The sequence below is a fragment of the Oncorhynchus clarkii genome, chromosome 18 (assembly GCF_045791955.1).
Source record: "Oncorhynchus clarkii lewisi isolate Uvic-CL-2024 chromosome 18, UVic_Ocla_1.0, whole genome shotgun sequence".
NCBI lineage: Eukaryota > Metazoa > Chordata > Actinopteri > Salmoniformes > Salmonidae > Oncorhynchus > Oncorhynchus clarkii.
This window is the reverse complement of record NC_092164.1, coordinates 54,111,690-54,131,032: the sequence shown is the minus strand read 5'-3', so window position 1 is coordinate 54,131,032 and position 19,343 is coordinate 54,111,690. Positions and strand designations below refer to the sequence as shown.

The 19,343-nt window shown below is 41.0% G+C and overlaps 1 protein-coding gene across 1 annotated transcript in view; it reads right to left on the bottom strand.

The window, feature by feature from the left end:
• The window catches only part of LOC139372372 (uncharacterized), a 17,101-nt gene extending 6,102 nt beyond the window's left edge, over positions 1-10,999 (bottom strand). Inside the window, exon 1 of the mRNA XM_071112085.1 lies at positions 10,770-10,999. Coding sequence (XP_070968186.1) covers positions 10,770-10,999 — 230 coding nt within the window. The remainder of the gene's footprint in view (positions 1-10,769) is intronic.
• Positions 11,000-19,343: the final 8,344 nt, after the last annotated feature.

Here is a 19,343-nt window from a genome sequence, read left to right as displayed (position 1 = left end):
GTCTCCATAACTCTCCCCATGTTCCTCTCTCTCATCAGTCTCCATAACTCTCCCCATGTCCGTCTCTCTCATCAGTCTCCATAACTCTCAACTTGTTCCTCTCTCTCATCAGTCTCCATAACTCTCCCCATGTTCCTCTCTCTCATCAGTCTCCATAACTCTCCACATGTTCCTCTCTCTTATCAGTCTCCTTAACTCTCCCCATGTTTCTCTCTCTCATCAGTCTCCATAACTCTCCCCATGTCCGTCTCTCTCACCAGAGGTCCATACCCCAGCAGCCAGTCACAGACATAATAATGTCAAACATACCTCTCCTCTCCTACACCTTCACATCTCCCTGTCAGTCTTCTGCTATTGTCTTCTTCTATTCCCTTCCATCCCTTCATCATGCATGCCACACATGCCAACTCTTCCCTTCTCTGCGCCAGTCCTTCCTAGCTCACAGTGGGCAGTGGGCATCCATGCCCCCAGCTGCCAGTCAGCAAGAACAAGGGCAGCTGCTGCTCACAGTCTCTACTGATCTGTTCCATCATCAACAGAGAGTCTGACTCTAGTAAAGAAACAACCGTGATGTTTTGGACATCACTGTAATTTAAATCATCAATAATGCTAATAGGCGGTGTCAGAGGAAGGCCCTAAAAATGGTCAAAAACTCCAGCCACCCTAGTCATTGACTGTTCTCTCTGCTACCGCATGGCAAGCAGTACCGGAGCGCCAAGTCTAGGTCCAAGAGGCTTTTAAACAGCTTTTACCCCCAAGCCATAAGACTCCTGAACATCTAGTCAAATGGCTACCCAGACTATTTGCATTGTTACCCCCCCCCCCCCCTCTCCACAACACTGCCACTCTGTTGTCATCTATGCATAGTCATTTTAATAACTCTACCGATATGTACATACTACCTCAACTAACTGGTGCCCCCGCACATTGACTCTGTACCGGTACCCCTCTGTATGTATTGTTATTTTTTACTGCTGTTCTTTAGTTACTTGTTACTTTTATCTCTTATTCTTATCAATTTTTTTTTTTTTTTTACTGCACTGTTGGTTAGGGGCTCGTAAATAAGCATTTCACTGTTGTATTTGGCGCATGTGACCAATAACATTTGATTTGATTTGATGTGATTTTAGTAGAAATGAAAACAATAGAAAACAATAGTTTGTACAATTTTTATCCCTCTTCGATCTATAACCTTTTATTCAGTTGTAACCTGCTTATGCTTTGTGAAGGACACAAAATCAAGAGGTTTCATAATGTTTCCAGATGCTACATTTCTTCCTCTATCAGAGATGTGCCTCTGCTTTTCTAACTGGTGTCAAGATGTTGTACATTTAAAAACAGGCACTCTAGAGAATTACCAATTGCGGACCTCACCTGTACTCTGCATGAAGTCCTCACTTTCTCTCTGAAAGGCCTCACTACTCTAAATCATGAAAATGAAGTCAGTCCAGACTAAATTAAGTAGTTTGTGTCACACTGAAGAGGCATTGTCATTCCAAGATGGGGGCTTGAGTCTGTAACGCTTCCGTATTACGGGAGTGTTCTTTTAGAAGAGAGCATCTCAGGTATTCCCACACACATACGGAGACACACACCCACACCCACACACATACGGAGACACACCACAATGACACAGACACACACACCCACACACACACATATGGAGACACACCACAATGACACGGACACACATCCTCACCCACACACATATGGAGACACACCACAATGACACGGACACACACACCCACACACACACACCCACATCCACACACATACAGAAACACACCACAATGACACAGACACACGCATGCACACACACACGTATCCACACACACACATCCACACGCACACACCCATACCCACACCCACACCCACCCACCCACGCACGCACACACACACACACACACACACACACACACACACACACACACACACACACACACACACACACACACACACACACACACACACACAAACTCTCTCTCTCTGCCCTGTATATGCACACACAGGAAGAAACAGATAGACACACACACACTATCCTCCATTCTCATTCTAATTCAGAGGCAACCAGGCGCTTGGAGGACAAGATTGACTCTCTTTATCACCTCAAATACATTTACCTCTTCAGTCAGAGCAAAAGCCTTATCCTAATGACATCTATCCCTGCTACTGATCTCCACCGCTCTAAACAGCACAGCCTCTAACACTCAGCATGAAACCAATCCTCTCTGCTCACCGCTGTGTGTGTGTGTGCGCTTGTGTTTGTGTGTGTGTGTGTGTGTGTGTGTGTGTGTGTGTGTGTGTGTGTGTGTGTGTGTGTGTGCTGCCATGGCAGATTTAATATTCTCTCAACTTGTCCTCCGCCTGAGATTTTAGAGACCGGATGATTTTGTGGGTATATGTTGTGTGCCATAAGACGTGTGTGTTCACGTGGAGATTTGTGGGTTATTCCATGTCAGTATCTGGGTTCGCATCCATGTTTGTGTGTGTGTGAGTTTCTGCCTGTAATTGTGTGTGTGTGTGTGTGTGTGTGTGTGTGTGTGTGTGTGTGTGTGTGTGTGTGTGTGTGTGTGTGTGTGTGTGTGTGTGTGTGTGTGTGTGTGTGTGTGTGTGTGTGTGAGTGAGTGAGTGAGTGAGTGAGTGAGTGAGTGAGTGAGTGAGTGAGTGAGTGAGTGAGTGAGTGAGTGAGTGAGTGAGTGAGTGAGTGAGTGAGTGAGTGAGTGAGTGTGTGTGTGTGTGTGTGTGTGTGTGTGTGTGTGTGTGTGCTGCCATGGCAGATTTAATATTCTCTCAACTTGTCCTCCGCCTGAGATTTTAGAGACCGGATGATTTTGAGTGAGTGAGTGAGTGAGTGAGTGAGTGAGTGAGTGAGTGAGTGAGTGAGCGTGTGTCAGTGTGAGCGTGTGTGTGATAGAGAGAGCGGAATACAGATAGTGTCTGTGACATCAAATCACTGCAAACTTGTCTATTTCTTGTATAAATATGTGTGAGTCACTGTTACTGGTGATAACCACAGTTCTTCTAATATGCGTTTGTCATTGTGTGTGTGTCTTTGTGTGCATACACATGTGTAAAGAGTATGTATGTTAGTACACAAGGGTTACCTTGATGTATTCTCTGGTACTTGACACACAGCCAGCCTCTCAGAACTGTATGTCATTCTTCATGAATGTAATTGGCTTAGACAACAATTTCATTGATGATGATCAGATGGCATCACCCACAGGGGCAGTACAATAAGAGCCTGAAATTTCAGCTGGAGGAAAAAAATACTGTATTGTTTTTGTTGGCATAATCCTTTAAACTCATCACGTTAGAGCCTTAGTCAGATGCAAATGAGTAAAGTCATTCCCAAGTAGATCTCTGATCACCTGCCAATGAACACTGTTTTTCAATTGCCTGGTAGCTCAGGGTAGCTATTCAACAGTTGGTCTGTATCTGGGTGGTTACTTTACATGGGCTTTCATCTATCCATCTGTGTGCAATTGTGTGTGTGTGTGTGTGGGCATGTTTGTGTGTGTGTGTTTTCAAGTGTCCATGTGTACCATTGTTAACAGGTAAATCCTTTGAATCAGTGAATAGTTTGTACATATGCATGTACTGAAGTTCAGTGTGTGCATATTTTAAAGGTCCAATGCAGCCATTTCGATCTCAATATCAAATAATTTCAATGTAGCCAGGTTTGGAACTCTCTTTATTATTGGACTATTAGCTGATGTCACCAGGCAGGCCAAAACTCCATCCCACCAAAATAGGCTGACATTTCAGGCTGTCTTTTCTCAACTGCTTTTACACAATATCACAGCATTATTCCAACTAATCTTGTGGAAATATATATAAAATACATATTGTTGACTGCACTGGGCCTTTAACCTCTTTGATCTCTAGGGGCGCTATTTCATTTTTGGATAAAAAACGTTCCCGTTTTAAGCGCGATATTTTGTCACGAAAAGATGCTCGACTATGCATATTCTTGACAGTTTTTGAAAGAAAACACTCTGAAGTTTCAGAATCTGCAAAGATATTGTCTGTAAGTGCCCCAGAACTCATTCTACAGGCGAAACCAAGATGATGCATCAACCAGGAAATGAGCAGAATTTCTGAAGCTCTGTTTTCCATTGTCTCCTTATATGGCTGTGATTGCGCAAGGAATGAGCCTACACTTTCTGTCGTTCCCCCAAAGTGTTAGCAGCATTGTGACGTATTTGTAGGCATATCATTGGAAGATTGACCATAAGAGACTACATTTTCCAAGTGTCCTCCTGGTGTCCCTGCGTCGAAATTGGAGCGTAAAGCCAGGTGCAATTATTTTTCCATTTGAGAGCAAGGAGAAACCAGGCTTCCACGAAGGATATATCATTGAAGAGATATGTGGAAAAACACCTTGAGGATTGATTCTAAACCACGTTTGCCATGTTTCAGTCGATATTATGGATTTAATTTGGAAAAAAGTTCGCGTTTTGAGGGCTGAATTTTCGTTTTTTTTTTTTATTTTTATTTTTTATTTTTTTTTTTTTGGTAGCCAAATGTGATGTACAAAACGGAGCTATTTCTAATACACAAAGAATCTTTTTGGAAAAACGGAGCATCTGCTATCTAACTGAGAGTCTCCTCATTGAAAACATCAGAAGTTCTTCAAAGGTAAGTTATTTTATTTGAAGGCTTTACTTGTTTTTGTGATAGTTGCCTGCTAAATGCTAACGCTAATGCTAACGCTAATGCTAACGCTAAATGCTACGCTAGCTAGCTACTGTTACACAAATGATTGTTTTCCTATGGTTGAAAAGCATATTTTGAAAATCTGAGATGACAGTGTTGTTAACAAAAGGCTAAGCTTGAGAGCTAGCATATTTATTTCATTTCATTTGCGATTTTCATGAATAGTTAACGTTGCGTTATGGTAATGAGCTTAGGTCTATAAATAGAATCCCGGATCCGGGTTTGGTCGTCGCAACAGGTTAAGGCACATATTTTCTTGAGTGTGTTGGCATGCATGTTATGCAGTTCATGTATAGTTTATGAATATGTTTATATGTATGTATACAGCAACAGTTTTACAGATACAGTTGTTTTCTTGGTCCTGGTTGGTTAGCTCAGAGCTGTTTTCTATCCAAAGCTGTTCAATCCTATGTATATGTATACTAGAGGTCGACCGATTAATCGGTATGGCCGATTAATTAGGGCCGATTTCAAGTTTTCATAACAATCGGAAATCTGTTTTTTTTGGGGCGCCAATTATTATTATTTTTATACCTTTATTTAACTAGGCAAGTCAGTTAAGAACACATTCTTATTTTCAATTACGGCTTAGGAACAGTGGGTTAACTGCCTTGTTCAGGGGCAGAACGACAGATTTTCACCTTGTCAGCTCGGGGGATCCAATCTTGCAACCTTACAGTTAACTAGTCCAACGCAGTAACAACCTGCCTCTCTCTCGTTGCACTCCACAAGGAGACTGCCTGTTACACGAATGCAGTATGCCAAGGTAAGTTGCTAGCTAACATTAAACTTATCTTATAAAAACAATCAATCATAATCACTAGTTGTCTACACATCGTTGATGATATTACTAGATATTATCTAGTGTGTTCTGCATTGCAGATAATCTGACTCAGTATACAGGTATCTAAGTATCTGACTGAGCGGTGGTAGGCAGAATCAGGTGCGTAAACATTCATTCAAACAGCACTTTCTTTGCGTTTTGCCAGCAGCTCTTTGTTGTGCATCAAGCATTGCGCTGTTTATGACTTCAAGCCTATCAACTCCCGAGATGAGGCTGGTGTAACAAAAGTGAAATGGCTAGCTAGTTAGCGCGCACTAATTGCGTTTCAAACATCACTGGCTCTGAGCCTTCTAGTAGTTGTTCCCCTTGCTCTGCATGGGTAATGCTGCTTCGATGGTGGCTGTTGTTGTTGTGTTGCTGGTTCGAGCCCAGGGAGGAGCGAGGAGAGGGACGGAAGCTATACTGTTATACAGGCAATACTAAAGTGCCTATAAGAACATCTAATAGTCAAAGGTTAATGAAATACAAATGGTATAGAGGGAAATAGTCCTATAATTCCTATAATAACTACAACCTAAAACTTCTTACCTGGGAATATAGAAGACTCATGTTAAAAGGAACCACCAGCTTTCATATGTTCTCATGTTCTGAGCAAGGAACTGAAACTTTAGCTTTCTTACATAGCACATATTGCACTTTTACTTTCTTCTCCAACACTTTTTGTTTTTGCATTATTTAAACCAAATTGAACATGTTTCATTATTTACTTGAGGATAAATTGATTTTATTGATGTATTATATCAATTTAAAATAAGTGTTCATTCAGTATTGTTGTAATTGTCATTATTACAAATAAATAAAAAATTATTGGCCGATTAATCGGTATCGGCATTGAAAAATCATAATCGGTCGACCGCTAATGTATACAGCACAAGAATCACAGATGTGATATATCTTCACCATATATGTAAGGCTCCGGGTGTCGTGGGTGTGGAGTCAAATGCAGGAGACAGAGAGTTCAATGCTGTGCGTCTTTTAATAGCACCAACGCACCACAGGATGCTCACAAAAGTTACGTTCCCAAACACAGGGAATCAAAATGTACAATGGAAAAAATCACGACCAGGCACTAACAGGTACCTCTTACAACAGAGCCAAAGGTTACATTGAAATAATCCCGCACAACAACCAGGCGGGCCAACTGTCTAATAAAGACAAACTAATTAAACATAAACAGGTGCTACCACTAAACATACAAGGAGGGGGAGGAAAGACAATCAGTGGCAGCTAATAGGCGACGACCGCCGAGCGCCACCCGCCCGGGAAGGGGAAACGCCCTCGGTCGGACTCGTGACAATATATCTGTGTTAAGATGTGCTTTTCCATCCAACCCTCATTCCCAAACTCTGCTACACACACACTCTCTCTGCCCTCAGTACCAGTTCAAGTGGGCAGTTTAGATAGGAGGTTAATATAATTAAAGGTTGTGTCAGGGTTTTTGCTGCTGGTCATTTGAGTCAAGTGCAGGAGAGCAGAGAATAGGTGATCAGGCGACTTTATTAGCCAAGAGCAACAAACAGACAGGAGCAAACAGCTACAACTCAAGCCAACCGGCAAAAGTGACAAGAGCAAAATACCGTCAATAATATAACTATAAGGTTCACCAATAATTCCCCAAATTGGGTACAGCAATGCCAGGGGGGGAAAAACAGACTGGCGCGATACAACCAACACAAAACAAAACAAGTCCACACAAAGACATGGGGGGGGAACAGAGGAATATATTTATGCAGTGTGATTAGGGAATATAAACCAGGTGTGCGGGGAACAAGACAAAACAAATGGAACAATGAAAAATGGAGCGGCGATGGCTAGAAGGCTGGTGACGTCGGTCCACTGAACGCCGCCCGAACAAGGAGGGGACAGGTTGAGTAAGTAAACATTTTGTCCACAAAAACCTTTATATTATATGTAAATAGCTGAAGATTAGTGAATGTCTCAATGTATCTTTTTTGTTATATAGTTATCCCTTTTAGCTGAAATAGTATTAATTTCGAAGACGTTTTTAGCTGTTTTTAGCTGTCGTGCTAGATTTTCAGTCCGAACAGTTTTACAAATCATGTTAATTTGTTGTGCTCTGCAAATGTTGTATTCCTCCGAGGCACGTGTTGCTAGGCAACCCCTCTGTGCTTGCCTTGGTAGGCCTGCTACCTCCGTGGCTAAAGCCAGTGTAAGAAACGTGCTAACAAATGTTTGTGCGATTAAACTAAATAAATACCGCACTCTGACCCACAAAATGTATTTGCTCGATTCACTATAACATTGTTAGACAAAGCAAGGAAAGTGAACTTCAAAACATGTTGCTTTATTCAATTTTCTAGCTGTTGTTCGCAAGCAATGAGTCTGCTAACTTCTGATATGACTGACTGCATCTTTGAACTGTGGTGAATATGTTTATGGTAGCTGGCAGGTAAGTCATCTCTTTCTCCTGGCGCTTCTAATTAAAACAGGCACTGGTGGAGTGAGCAGGGAAATACTGTAACATAGCTCTAGGCTTCAACACACACACACACACACACACACACACACACACACACACACACACACACACACACTCTCTCTGGGCTTGAACAGATGCTGCAGTCAGATACAGAGAAGGTTAGCAGAGCAAACACTGCAGTAGCCTCTCCATACCAACCAGACAAGGACCAGTTATCCCATGAGCAATGTCTGCATCCCAAATGGCACCCTATTCCAGGGCTGTGGTGAAAAGTTGTGCTCTATATAGGGAAAGGGGTGTCATTTGGGACAGGTTCCATGTTGGTCCCTAGACCCTGGCCTTCAAAGCTTGGTGTTTATACAAATTACATGTTGGTTCCTAGACCCTGGCCATTATATCTTGGTGTTTATTCAAGTTTCGTGATGGTTCCTAGACCCTGGCAATTGTAGCCTGGGGATTTTACCCATCTGGAAGTGTTCTGAAGGACACCAAGTCAGTTATTTCCTGGGAAACATTTGGCCTGGTTCCATGTTGGTCCCTAACTTCTTACATTGGACTGTATGATGTCATGTGTTTTAGCATCTTTAGTCTGCCATGTGCCATAAAGCCATAGAGCAACCACAATCAGCACCATGGACAGAGACACTAACACACAATGCAGGGGATCTAATATGAAATCAGCACCATGGACAGAGACAGTGGTTCACATGTCACAAATACCAGAAAAGAAACCAAATGTCAGAACATAGACTTTATGGCATGTATAGTAGGTATGGTAACATTAGACACGTATATTATGAGCTTATAATGCAGCAGATAGCCTAGTGGTTAGAATATTGGGCCAGTAACAGAAAAGGTACTGTTTCGAATACCCGAGGCAACAAGGTGAAAATCTTCCGATGTGCCCTTGAGCAAGGCACATGGCCCTTTACACTTGTACCCGAGATTTGGACACTGATAAACACCTAAATTGGAATGCAGTCACTGTACAGTAACATGCTCTAGATGACATCAGAGTATGGTTTTTGACTGACAGACGTTCTGAACATGAGCACTGCGCGTGACAAGAAGTTTCCCCCATCCCTCCTGCTAATTGGGCAATGTTTTAAAATGTTTTGTTGTCTAAGTGAAGGAAATGCTGAAATGACTATGTATGTGCTGAAATGACTATGTATGTGCTGAAATGACTATGTATTTTGAAAGATGGGACGTTGAAGATTATAATTGAAGACGTTGAAGATTACAAGCAAATAGCCGTGTCCAAATCTTCACTTCACATTTCCATTTTATAAAATTCAAGTAATAAACAGTGTCAGTGTTTATGATCACTATGTTTGATGTACAGTTACAAGATGACATGACGTTATACCCTGGGTTGTCCTGAATAGAATGAGCCTGTTTGTTGTGTTGTGAAGAGAATGAGCTGAGGACCCATCTGAATGCATTTTTGGCTTCATTCTATAAGCACCAAAATTATGGTCTACTTCTCTGAATTATTGTGTGAAAGCTTCACACTGTAAGATCATATTTTGTAATTAGGTGGTCAGGTTGGTGATAGAATAAGCTTTAAAATATGCCCACCTGACCAAGATTGCAATTTATAATGGACAGATTACGGATTTCTTAAACTAAAACAGTAATTGTGTAGAGGCGGGGATGCAGGCTGTGTTCCAAACAAAACAACTACAAGTGTTCTTGCTCTACTTTCTCAATGGCATAGGAGAGCTCAAAAAAACACCTTAATTAAAGTTGAAGACTATTCCTTGAGTCATAAAAGTGCATTGAAATGACTTAGGAACTATGAACATTTTGGAGAGGTGTGTGGCCACCTGGAAACACCAGTTTGTCCACTCACTCAAACCCTTTTAATTTTTTGTCTTACAGTGCATTCTGAAAGTATTCAGACCCCTTGATTTTTTTCCACCTTTTGTTACTTTCCAGCCTTATTCAAAAATGGATGAAATTGTTTCAGATTTTTTTCTCATCAATCTACACACACTACCCAATAATGATGAAGCAAAAACAGGTTTAGAAATTTTAGCAAATGTATGAAAAAAGTGAATTATCACATTTACATACTGTAAGTATTCAGACCCTTTACTCAGTACTTTATTGAAGCACCATTGGCAGCGATGACAGCTTAGAGTATTTTGGGGTATGATGCTGCAAGCTTGGCACACCTGTATTTGGAGAGTTTCTCCAATTCTTCTCTGCAGATACTCTCAAGCTCTGTCAGGTTTGATGGGGAGAGTCACAGCACAGCTATTTTCAGGTCTCTCTGGAGATGATCGATCGGGTTCAAGTCCGGGCTCTGGCTGGGCCACTTAAGGACATTCAGAGACTTGTCCCGAAGCCACTCATGCGTTGTCTTCTTAGAGTCATTGTCCTGTTGGAAGGTGAGCCTTCGCCCCAGTATGAGGTCCTGAGCACTCTGGAACAGGTTTTCATCAAGGATCTCTCTGTAATTTGCTCCGTTAATCTTTCACTCGATCTTGACTAGTCTCCCAGTCCCTGTCACTGAAAAACATCCCCACAACATGATGCTGCCACCACCATGCTTCACTGTAGGGGTGGTATTGGCCAGCTGGTCTTATTCTCTCCAGATGTGATGCTTGGCATTCAGGCCAAAGAGTTCAATCTTGGCTTCATCAGATGAGAGAATCTTGTTTCTCATGGTCTGAGAGTCCTTTGGGTGCCTTTTGGCAAACTCCAAGCGGGCTGTCATGTGCTTTTTTCTGAGGAGTAGCTTCCGTCTGGCCACTCTACCAGAAAGGCCTGATTGGTGGAGTGCTGGAGATCTCCATAGGGAAACGCTGCAGCTCTGTCAGAGTGACCATGGGGTTCTTGGTCACCTGCTTGACCAAGGCCCTTCTCTCCCGATTGTTCAGTTTGGCCGGGAAGCCAGCTCTAATTTGAATCTTGGTGTATCCAAACTTCTTCCATTTATAATTGATGGAGGCCACTGTGTTCTTGGGGACTTCCAATGCTGCAGACATTTTGGTACCCTTCCCCAGAACTGTGCCTCTACACAATTCTGTCTCAGAGCTCTACGGACTTTTCCTTCAACCTCATGGACTCATACACTGTCAACTGTGGGACCTTATATAGACAGGTCTGTGCCTTTCCAAATCATGTCCAATCAATTGAATTTACCACAGACTCCAGTCAGGTTGTAAAAACATCTCAAGGACGATCAATAGAAACAGGATGCACCTGAACTCAATTTCGAGTCTCGTAGCAAAGGGTCTGAATACTTATGTAAATAAGGTATTTCTGTTTTATTTTGAATACATTTTTAAAAAAAAATTGAAACCTGTTTTCCCTTTGTCATTATGGGGTATTGTGTGTAGATTGATGAAGAAAACATGTATTTAACCAATATTATAATAAAGCTGTCATTTAACAAAATGTGGAAAAAGTCAATGGGTCTGAATACTTTCGAATGCACAGTTTGTTGCACGTACCCCACATTTTCCAGGAACATTCTTATCATGTTAATAAATTTGTCCAGAGTACTTTTCGATTTTGTATCAACAAATGCGATGAAAATTACAGCAAATGTAAAATGCACATAAAATCAACAGTGTAATGTTTGTATTCAGTTTTTTGTCAGGTGAACAATTTTGTCCTCAACTTTGGTCTAATAATTTACCCATAACTCTTGCCTTTCAATTGCTACGATGGTCATGCATCTGCTTTTTATACTTTTCTGTAAGAAACATTTCAATGTAGTCCAACTCCCACGAGTGTAAGGGGTTAACCCTAATTTGCTCCAGTGGCACCATACTACTGTCATTGATATTGTACATTTCACCGCACCTATCTTTTTTTAAATGTTTTTTTTTTGTGAAACCCTGGTGAAAACAAAATAAATAAATGGAATCTACTCCTGGGATGGGTAAAATCCCACTTCAAAGGTATTACAAGTATAACTCTTAATCTAACTATTTGCAATACATGCTAGGCAGCATATATTTTAATTGACTCATTAATTGGGTTTAATCAATTATGCACTATGCAATTAACTTGTTTTAATTTGTGTACAAAATTGTTCTTCTGCTGTCACATTAGGATAACCGTTTTTGGTTCCACTTAGAGCCTTTTGGGTTAAGTGGAAAGGATCCTGCATGAAACCGAAAAGGGATCTACCAGGAACCGAAAAGGGTTCTTCAAAGGGTTCTCATATGGGAACAGCCGAGGAACCCTTCTGGTTCTCGATAGCACCTTTCTTTCTAAGAGTGTAGCACATGGCAAGTTACTGAGATGTTTTAATCAATAAATGATATTGCCTATGGAGAGCATTTGCATTATTGAGATATAAATTAATAGATTTGAATATCAGAGGAAATAGCTAGAGGATTGTCTTCAGAAGAGAGAAATATCATCCTTTAATTTGATTGTTTTTGTGTATAGGAGTATCACACAACTTAATTTGATTCTAACATAATATCTTAATTATCTCCTCATTTTATACTGTTTATGTGTATGAGTGTGTGCCTACATGTGCAAGTGTATGTGTGTGTGTGCATGTGTGTGTGTGTGTGTGTGTGTGTGTGTGTGTGTGTGTGTGTGTGTGTGTGTGTGTGTGTGTGTGTGTGTGTGTGCGTGTGTATGTGTATGTGTGTGTGTTTGCGACATTTGCATGTATGCATGTGTGCGTGCGTGTGTATGAAGTGGCCTTTCGGTTCATTCTCCTGTGGAGGACTCCAATTAACATTAGCTGGTTCCTCCTCTTGTGCACCGCCCACTGCCTGGCCTTCTAATTAACGACAGCCTAATTAAATATTCATTTCACAATCAGAGCCGTGGGGGTCTGTTGAAGCAGCAACGGCCTGTATCTCTGGCGTGTGTGTGCATGTTTGAATGAGCATGTGTGAGTGTTAAATATGACCTTTTAAAAATACACCTTGAAATTGTATTTTTATTTTATTCTCCTTTGAATTTTCATTTCTGCTATCTCTTTCTCCCTCCCCCTCTCCCTCTCTTTGTCTCTCTCTCTCTCTCCATCTCTCTCTTTGTCCCCCTGTCTCTCTCTCTCTCTCTCTCTCTCTCTCTCTGTTACCCTGTCTCTCTCTCTCCATCTCTCTCTTTCTCTCTCTCTCTCCATCTTCACTCCTCTCCCTCCGATCCATCACTACTCCCCCCCCTCCCCACCACAGGTGAGCGGAACCAGAACACACTTACACACTTACACACTTACACACACACACACACACACACACACACACACACACACACACACACACACACACACACACACACATATACCCACCTATGCTTCTGGTGGGAGATTCCCCGGGCGTTCTAGTCAAGGTCTCATTTCCCAGAAATCAGAGCAGCAGATGTTAGTTTTAACAAGGGAGGCTTTAAAGCTCTTTACCTCCAGCACTTTCAGTTAGTACAATCAACAGACAACACAGAGAATACACCACTGAATGGAACCGATTTTATAACACAATCAAAAATACACTGATATTATAGTAACATCTGGCATATGAGGCTTGAAAATTGTTTTTTTGTTTGGAGCATAACTACCTGTGATTCCTAAATCTACCATTTGTTGAGTACTGTGACTTTGCTCTCAGACTTATATGCACCGATCCACGCACACACACACACACACACTAGCCTGGGGAGGACAGTTTAATTAATGGAGTCTCTGAGGTGGGTCTTCCCTGTTACAGTTTGACACTAAACACATTACACTGACAACCATATACTTCTCACACTTACACATGCTCTCTCTCTCCCTCTCTCAAATTTCAATTTAACGGATTTATTGAAGTATATAATAAACACAAGTGAAATAAACAATAAAACATAACAGTAAACATTACACTCACAGAAAATCCAAAAGAATACAAACATTTCAAAAGTCTAATTATGTCCATATCCAGTGTTTTAACGATGTGCAAAGAGTTATAGTACAAATTAAAAAATAAACATAAATATGGGTTGTATTTACAATAGTGTTTGTTCTTCACTGGTTGCCCTTTTCTTGTGCAACAGGTCACAAATCTTGCTGCTGTGATGGCACACTGGGGTATTTCACCCAGTAGATACTGGAGTAAATCAAAATTGGGTTTGTGGATCTGTGTAATCTGATGGAAATATGTGTCTCTAATATGGTCATACATTTGGCAGTAGGTCAGTTTCCACCTCATTTTGTGGGCAGTGTGCACATAGCCTGTCTTCTCTTGAGAGCCATGTCTGGCCCTCTCTCTTTCTCTGTCTTACTCTTACCTTCTCTGCTTCAGCTTTCTCTCCACATGTACTCACTGTTTCTCAGTGTCTCTGATTTGACCACAGTGTGCTTTGCCTGGTTACCAAGGCAACAATGTATGCCTGTCCCAGTTTTAAAGGGCAATTCCGCCACTTTTTAACCTCGTACTCATTATCTCCAGCACCATACCAATATCTACATGTGAAAACGTGGATCTGTGGTGAAAAATATCAGGTATCCTAAAAAATGCTTCTATAAAACCTGCAACAAGTTTCTAGCTAGAGGGAGGGTATTTTATTGCTCCCCATGTCAATGGGTAGAATTTTTTCAAAAACGATGTAGAAACTGGTGTTATGCTGAACGAAAATTACGTTCAAAAGTGGTGGAATTGCCTTTTAAACTTAACCCCCTAGAGTCTAAAGGCTCATCTCAAACCTTCCTCCCCAAAATTCTGTAGCTGGTTGTGGCCACTCAACTAAAACACCGTCTCAACTCCAATAACCTTCAGGAACCATTGCAGTCTGGTTTCCCCTCCTAACACAGCACTGACACAGCCCTGGTCAAAATCACAAGCTATCTCCTACTTGCAGCTGACTCAGGAATGCTATCCATTCTCATCCTCCTCGACCTGAGTGCAGCCTTTGATACCATCTCCCATACAACCTTCATGGAACGGCTGGCTGGTGTTGGTGTCACAGGTGTTGCACTCGTGGCTAGGGCTGTGGCGGTCATGACATTTTGTAATGCAAATAACTGCCGGTCTCACGGTAACTTACCATTAACTAACATAAACACATTTAGCATTTCCTGGCTTCACTTTTTGTTGCCAGCGGTTTAGACATTAATGGCTGTGTGTTGAGTTAGCAAATTTACACTGTTATACAAGCTGTACACTCACTACTTTACATTGTAGCAAAGTGTCATTTCTTCAGTGTTGTCACATGAAAAGATATACTCAATTATTTAAAAAATGTGAGGGGTGTACTCACTTTTGTGATATACTGTATATGATCTTTTATTTATAAATTGTATTACTCAAACCACCCGCTGGCCAGATTGGACCCCTCACGGGCTGTATGTTTGACACTTCTATTGTAAATCAACATGAATAATACATTCTCCTGCTTATGGCAGCTGACAACAGGCCAAAGGCTTCAGAATGGGCCATACACATGTGTTTGTGTGTCAGTGTGTGTGTGTGTGTGTGTGTGTGTGTGTGTGTGTAAGTGTGTGCGTGGGCGCGCACATGTGTGTATAAGAGTGGCATCTCTGATTGACTCACAGTGCCAGTATCCCACGACAGAGAAGTATCAGGAGGAAGATATAACATTAGAGTGGAGTGGTGACTCATTCAGTTCACAGTGACTAGAGCAGCCCTAGGGGGAGGCCATTGTGGCTTCATTGTGCCTGTCAACCATTCCGTGCCTGGAAAGAAAGAGCAGAAAGCCATGGACCTATTGAGCGACTGGCCACTCCAATGGGGAAACAGGAAACATGAAAGGCCTTTGATGCTCTCCGCTGACCACTGGAGAGCCCTGGAAATTGGTAAGAGCACAAAAATAAGAAAGTGAGTCAGAGAGAGACAGAGGGAAAGTGGTTGACACTTTCCTTGAGAGCTTTTAAGGCTGGTACAAGGCTATACAGTTAGAAGATTGTTGATAGTTTCAGAAACTAATGAGAACTATTTGAAGGAATTGGGCTTTACAAAATCCTTTAATAGAAGAAGTTTCAACTACTGAAATACATCTATCAAAGCCTTGTTTGTCAAGGTACGAAAGTGGCTTGATTTCTGCTGAACAGTATATCAAAATCTAGTTTGAATATGGTTGGTTTTTTGAGATGCAATTCTCAAATTTCTGCGTGTCATCCGTAAATCACATTTGACAATACAGTCTCAAAGGTATATAATCATATATGATAGACTTCTGATCCTACGAAAGTTATTCAGCATCTTCTTCTTACCTCTGTTTTGATACTGAAAAATGCAGAAATATTAAAAATGAACGTCTGAATATTAACCTACACCCAGACAGCTGCTGTGAAACTTTGAGTTGTTAGAGAATGAAATAACAAGGAAAGGGAAGATTTTTGAAAGAAAAAGAAACTGATTCCTCTCTCTCTCTCTCCCTCATTGCATCTGTCACAATCAGCCTAAATGTCTTTGTGTTTGTTGGTCTGTTCTCTAACTGACGACTAAGACTTTTTTAGCAGAGATTAGCTAAATCAACTATGTACATGACAATTACATGTCTTAGATATGTCTGCTTAACTGTCAGACTTTCAATGCACTGTGACTGAGTCTCCCTATCAATTAAATTACATTCAATTCAAAGGGCAAGTGAAAGAGATAGTAAACAAAAATTCAATAACACAAAAAAATAATAGTACACAGTATACACAACAGTTTCAAAGGAATAGAGACATTTCAAATGTCATATTATGGCTATGTACAGTGTTGTAACAATGTGCAAAATACACAAAAGCATACACATGGGTTGTATTTTTGTTCTTCACTGGTTGCCCTTTTCTTGTGGCAACAAATTACATATCTTACTCCTGTGATTGCACACTGTGGTATGTCACCTAATAGATATGGGACTTTATCAACATTGAATTATTTGTGAGTCTGTGTAATCTTGTAGTCTCAAATATGGTCATACATTTGGCAGGAGGTTAGTGCAGCTCAGTGCAGCTGAGGTAAGTGCAGTTTCCACATCATTTTGTGAGTAGTGTGCACATAAACTGTCTTCTCTTGAGAGCCGGTCTGCCTACAGTGGCCTCTCTCAATAGTAAGGCTATGCTCAATGAGTCTGTACGTAGTCAAAGTTTCCCTTAATTTTGGATCAGTCACAGGAGTCAGGTATTATGCCGCTGTGTAGTCTCTGTTTAGGGCCAAATATCATTCCACTTTGCTCTGATTTTTGGTTAAAAAAAATCCAATCTATCAAGTAATTATCTTGTTGTTTTCTCATGATTTGGTTGGGTCTCATTGCATTGCTGTCCTGGGGTCTGTTTGTGTTTGTAAACAGAGCCCCAGGACCAGGTTGCTTAGGGGATTATTCATCTCTCTGTAGGTAATGACTTTGTTATGGAAGGTTTGGGAATTGCTTCCTTTTAGGTGGTTGTAGAATGTAATGTCTCAGTTCTGGATTTTGATAATTAGCTGGCATCATCCTAATTCTGCTCTGGGTGCATCATTTTAATGTTTTACATTGTAAACCAATTATGTTTTTGCCGAACTCTTCATGTGGAGACTCATTTTGGTGTTTGTCCCGTTTTGTGAATTCTTGGTTGTGAGCAGACCCCAGACCTCACAACCAGAAAGGGCAATGGGTAAGGCTGTTGCAGTGACCGTATTACCACCACACCAGCGGTCACGAGTCACGAACGCAGACAATTTCCACCTGACAGTTGAGTCACTGTAATTAGGCTTCTCCAAGCTCCGATGCTGCTGATGGTCATTAGTAGCCTACCAAACTTGCTAGCTGGTTGGTACTCAACACTCTATTGTCCCTCTAATCACTCTGGCATTAATGCAAATGTAATCAAAAGTATAACAAAATACTTAATGAGAGCCCATGAGCTCATATTGAGCAAAATTTCTACAGGTTATGCAATTACGCAAGAAAACAGAGTGATGGCCTATACTAAAAAGAGGAGGATGCTACTAGCTTTCTATAAGCTAGGCATACTATATTTATTTCTCAACTTTCCTAATATTTAGCACATTGCTTATATGTGACTCAACACCTGGATTTGGTATTATGTAGCAAAATTTGAAGTTATGTGTTTTACATTGGATAAAAGTAGAGACTCAGAGCCACAAAATGGTATATCATACCTTGCATTTTTGAGGAACAATGGGAAAGCAATTTTGCTTTGAAAGTTGTTAAACTCGTAAACTCCCTTTTGAGAAAATGGCCTATGAATGTTTTGGTTTAAGAGCTTGTCTTTGTCTACACCCATTCAGCATTGTTCACACATTAGCTAGCTAGCTAACAGTACACTTTAGCTTAAAATGAAAGCACTTTCTGTCAGAATTTGAAACGTGTAACGTCTGAAAATGTATGTGCATACATCACCGTGCATGATGAGCGCATCTCCCTGTCAGGAATGCCATACCACGGTTTCCCTTAGTTTGAAGATGTAATCCGGAGACAGGTGTCTCCATCTCTTTAGCTATCATACTCTAATTCCACTAATTTCAAAACTCGATCCTCTAGAAAGTGGAGAGCAACACTTATGCAGCTCCACTAGACAATACAAAAAAGCCGTGTTCGACAGGATTAACAACACAGACTGACCAGCTCAAATAAACAGAAGCCATCTATATGGCAGACCAATCCAAACTCCTCCATCAGCGTGTCCAGCCCACTCATTATCTCAGCCAATCATGGCTAGTGGGAAGGTTGCTGACTTTTTCCAGGGCTTAAACAACATTTCTGACGTGCTGTTTGTTCTTTTTCCAAGGTGTATCTCCGTATTGCTTTAGTGATTCACTATAGGGAAAGCATAGGCTCACATTTTCTGGGTCTGTACGCTTTTGGTTGGATAAATTGCTCAATTTCTTTCTTGGGTTATTGTGTTCTTCATTAATCCATTTCTCATTGTTTTACATTTTCTTAGGTTGTCTGCTTGAAATGTGTAGATTATACTGTATAGGGAAGCTGAAAGGTAAAATATACTGTTTAGGCTTTCTACTACCAAGTTTACACCTTCACTATTACAGTGAAATGTTTTGTCCAGGAAGTTATGTAAAGGGATTGAATTTGTTGTTGCCTAATTGTTTCTTGGTAGGTTTATGCACTACTTTCCTTCCATCTATAGCATTTCTTAATATTATGCAGTTCCATTGGATTTGATGCATCATGATTGAGTATTTCTCTGTTCAAGTAGACTGTTATTTTGCTGTGATCAGTCAGTGGGGTGACTGTGAATGATCTGAGAGACTCTGGGTTAAGATCAGTGCTATAGCAATCTACAGTAATACCTACCATAGGAGTCCCTTCAAAGCCTACCATTGACTACGGACTGACCCAGCATGCGACAGAGCTCCAGGAGTTGTGACCTGTATTTGTTGGTGTTTGTGACATAGTTTTGTCTAGGCGGGCATAATT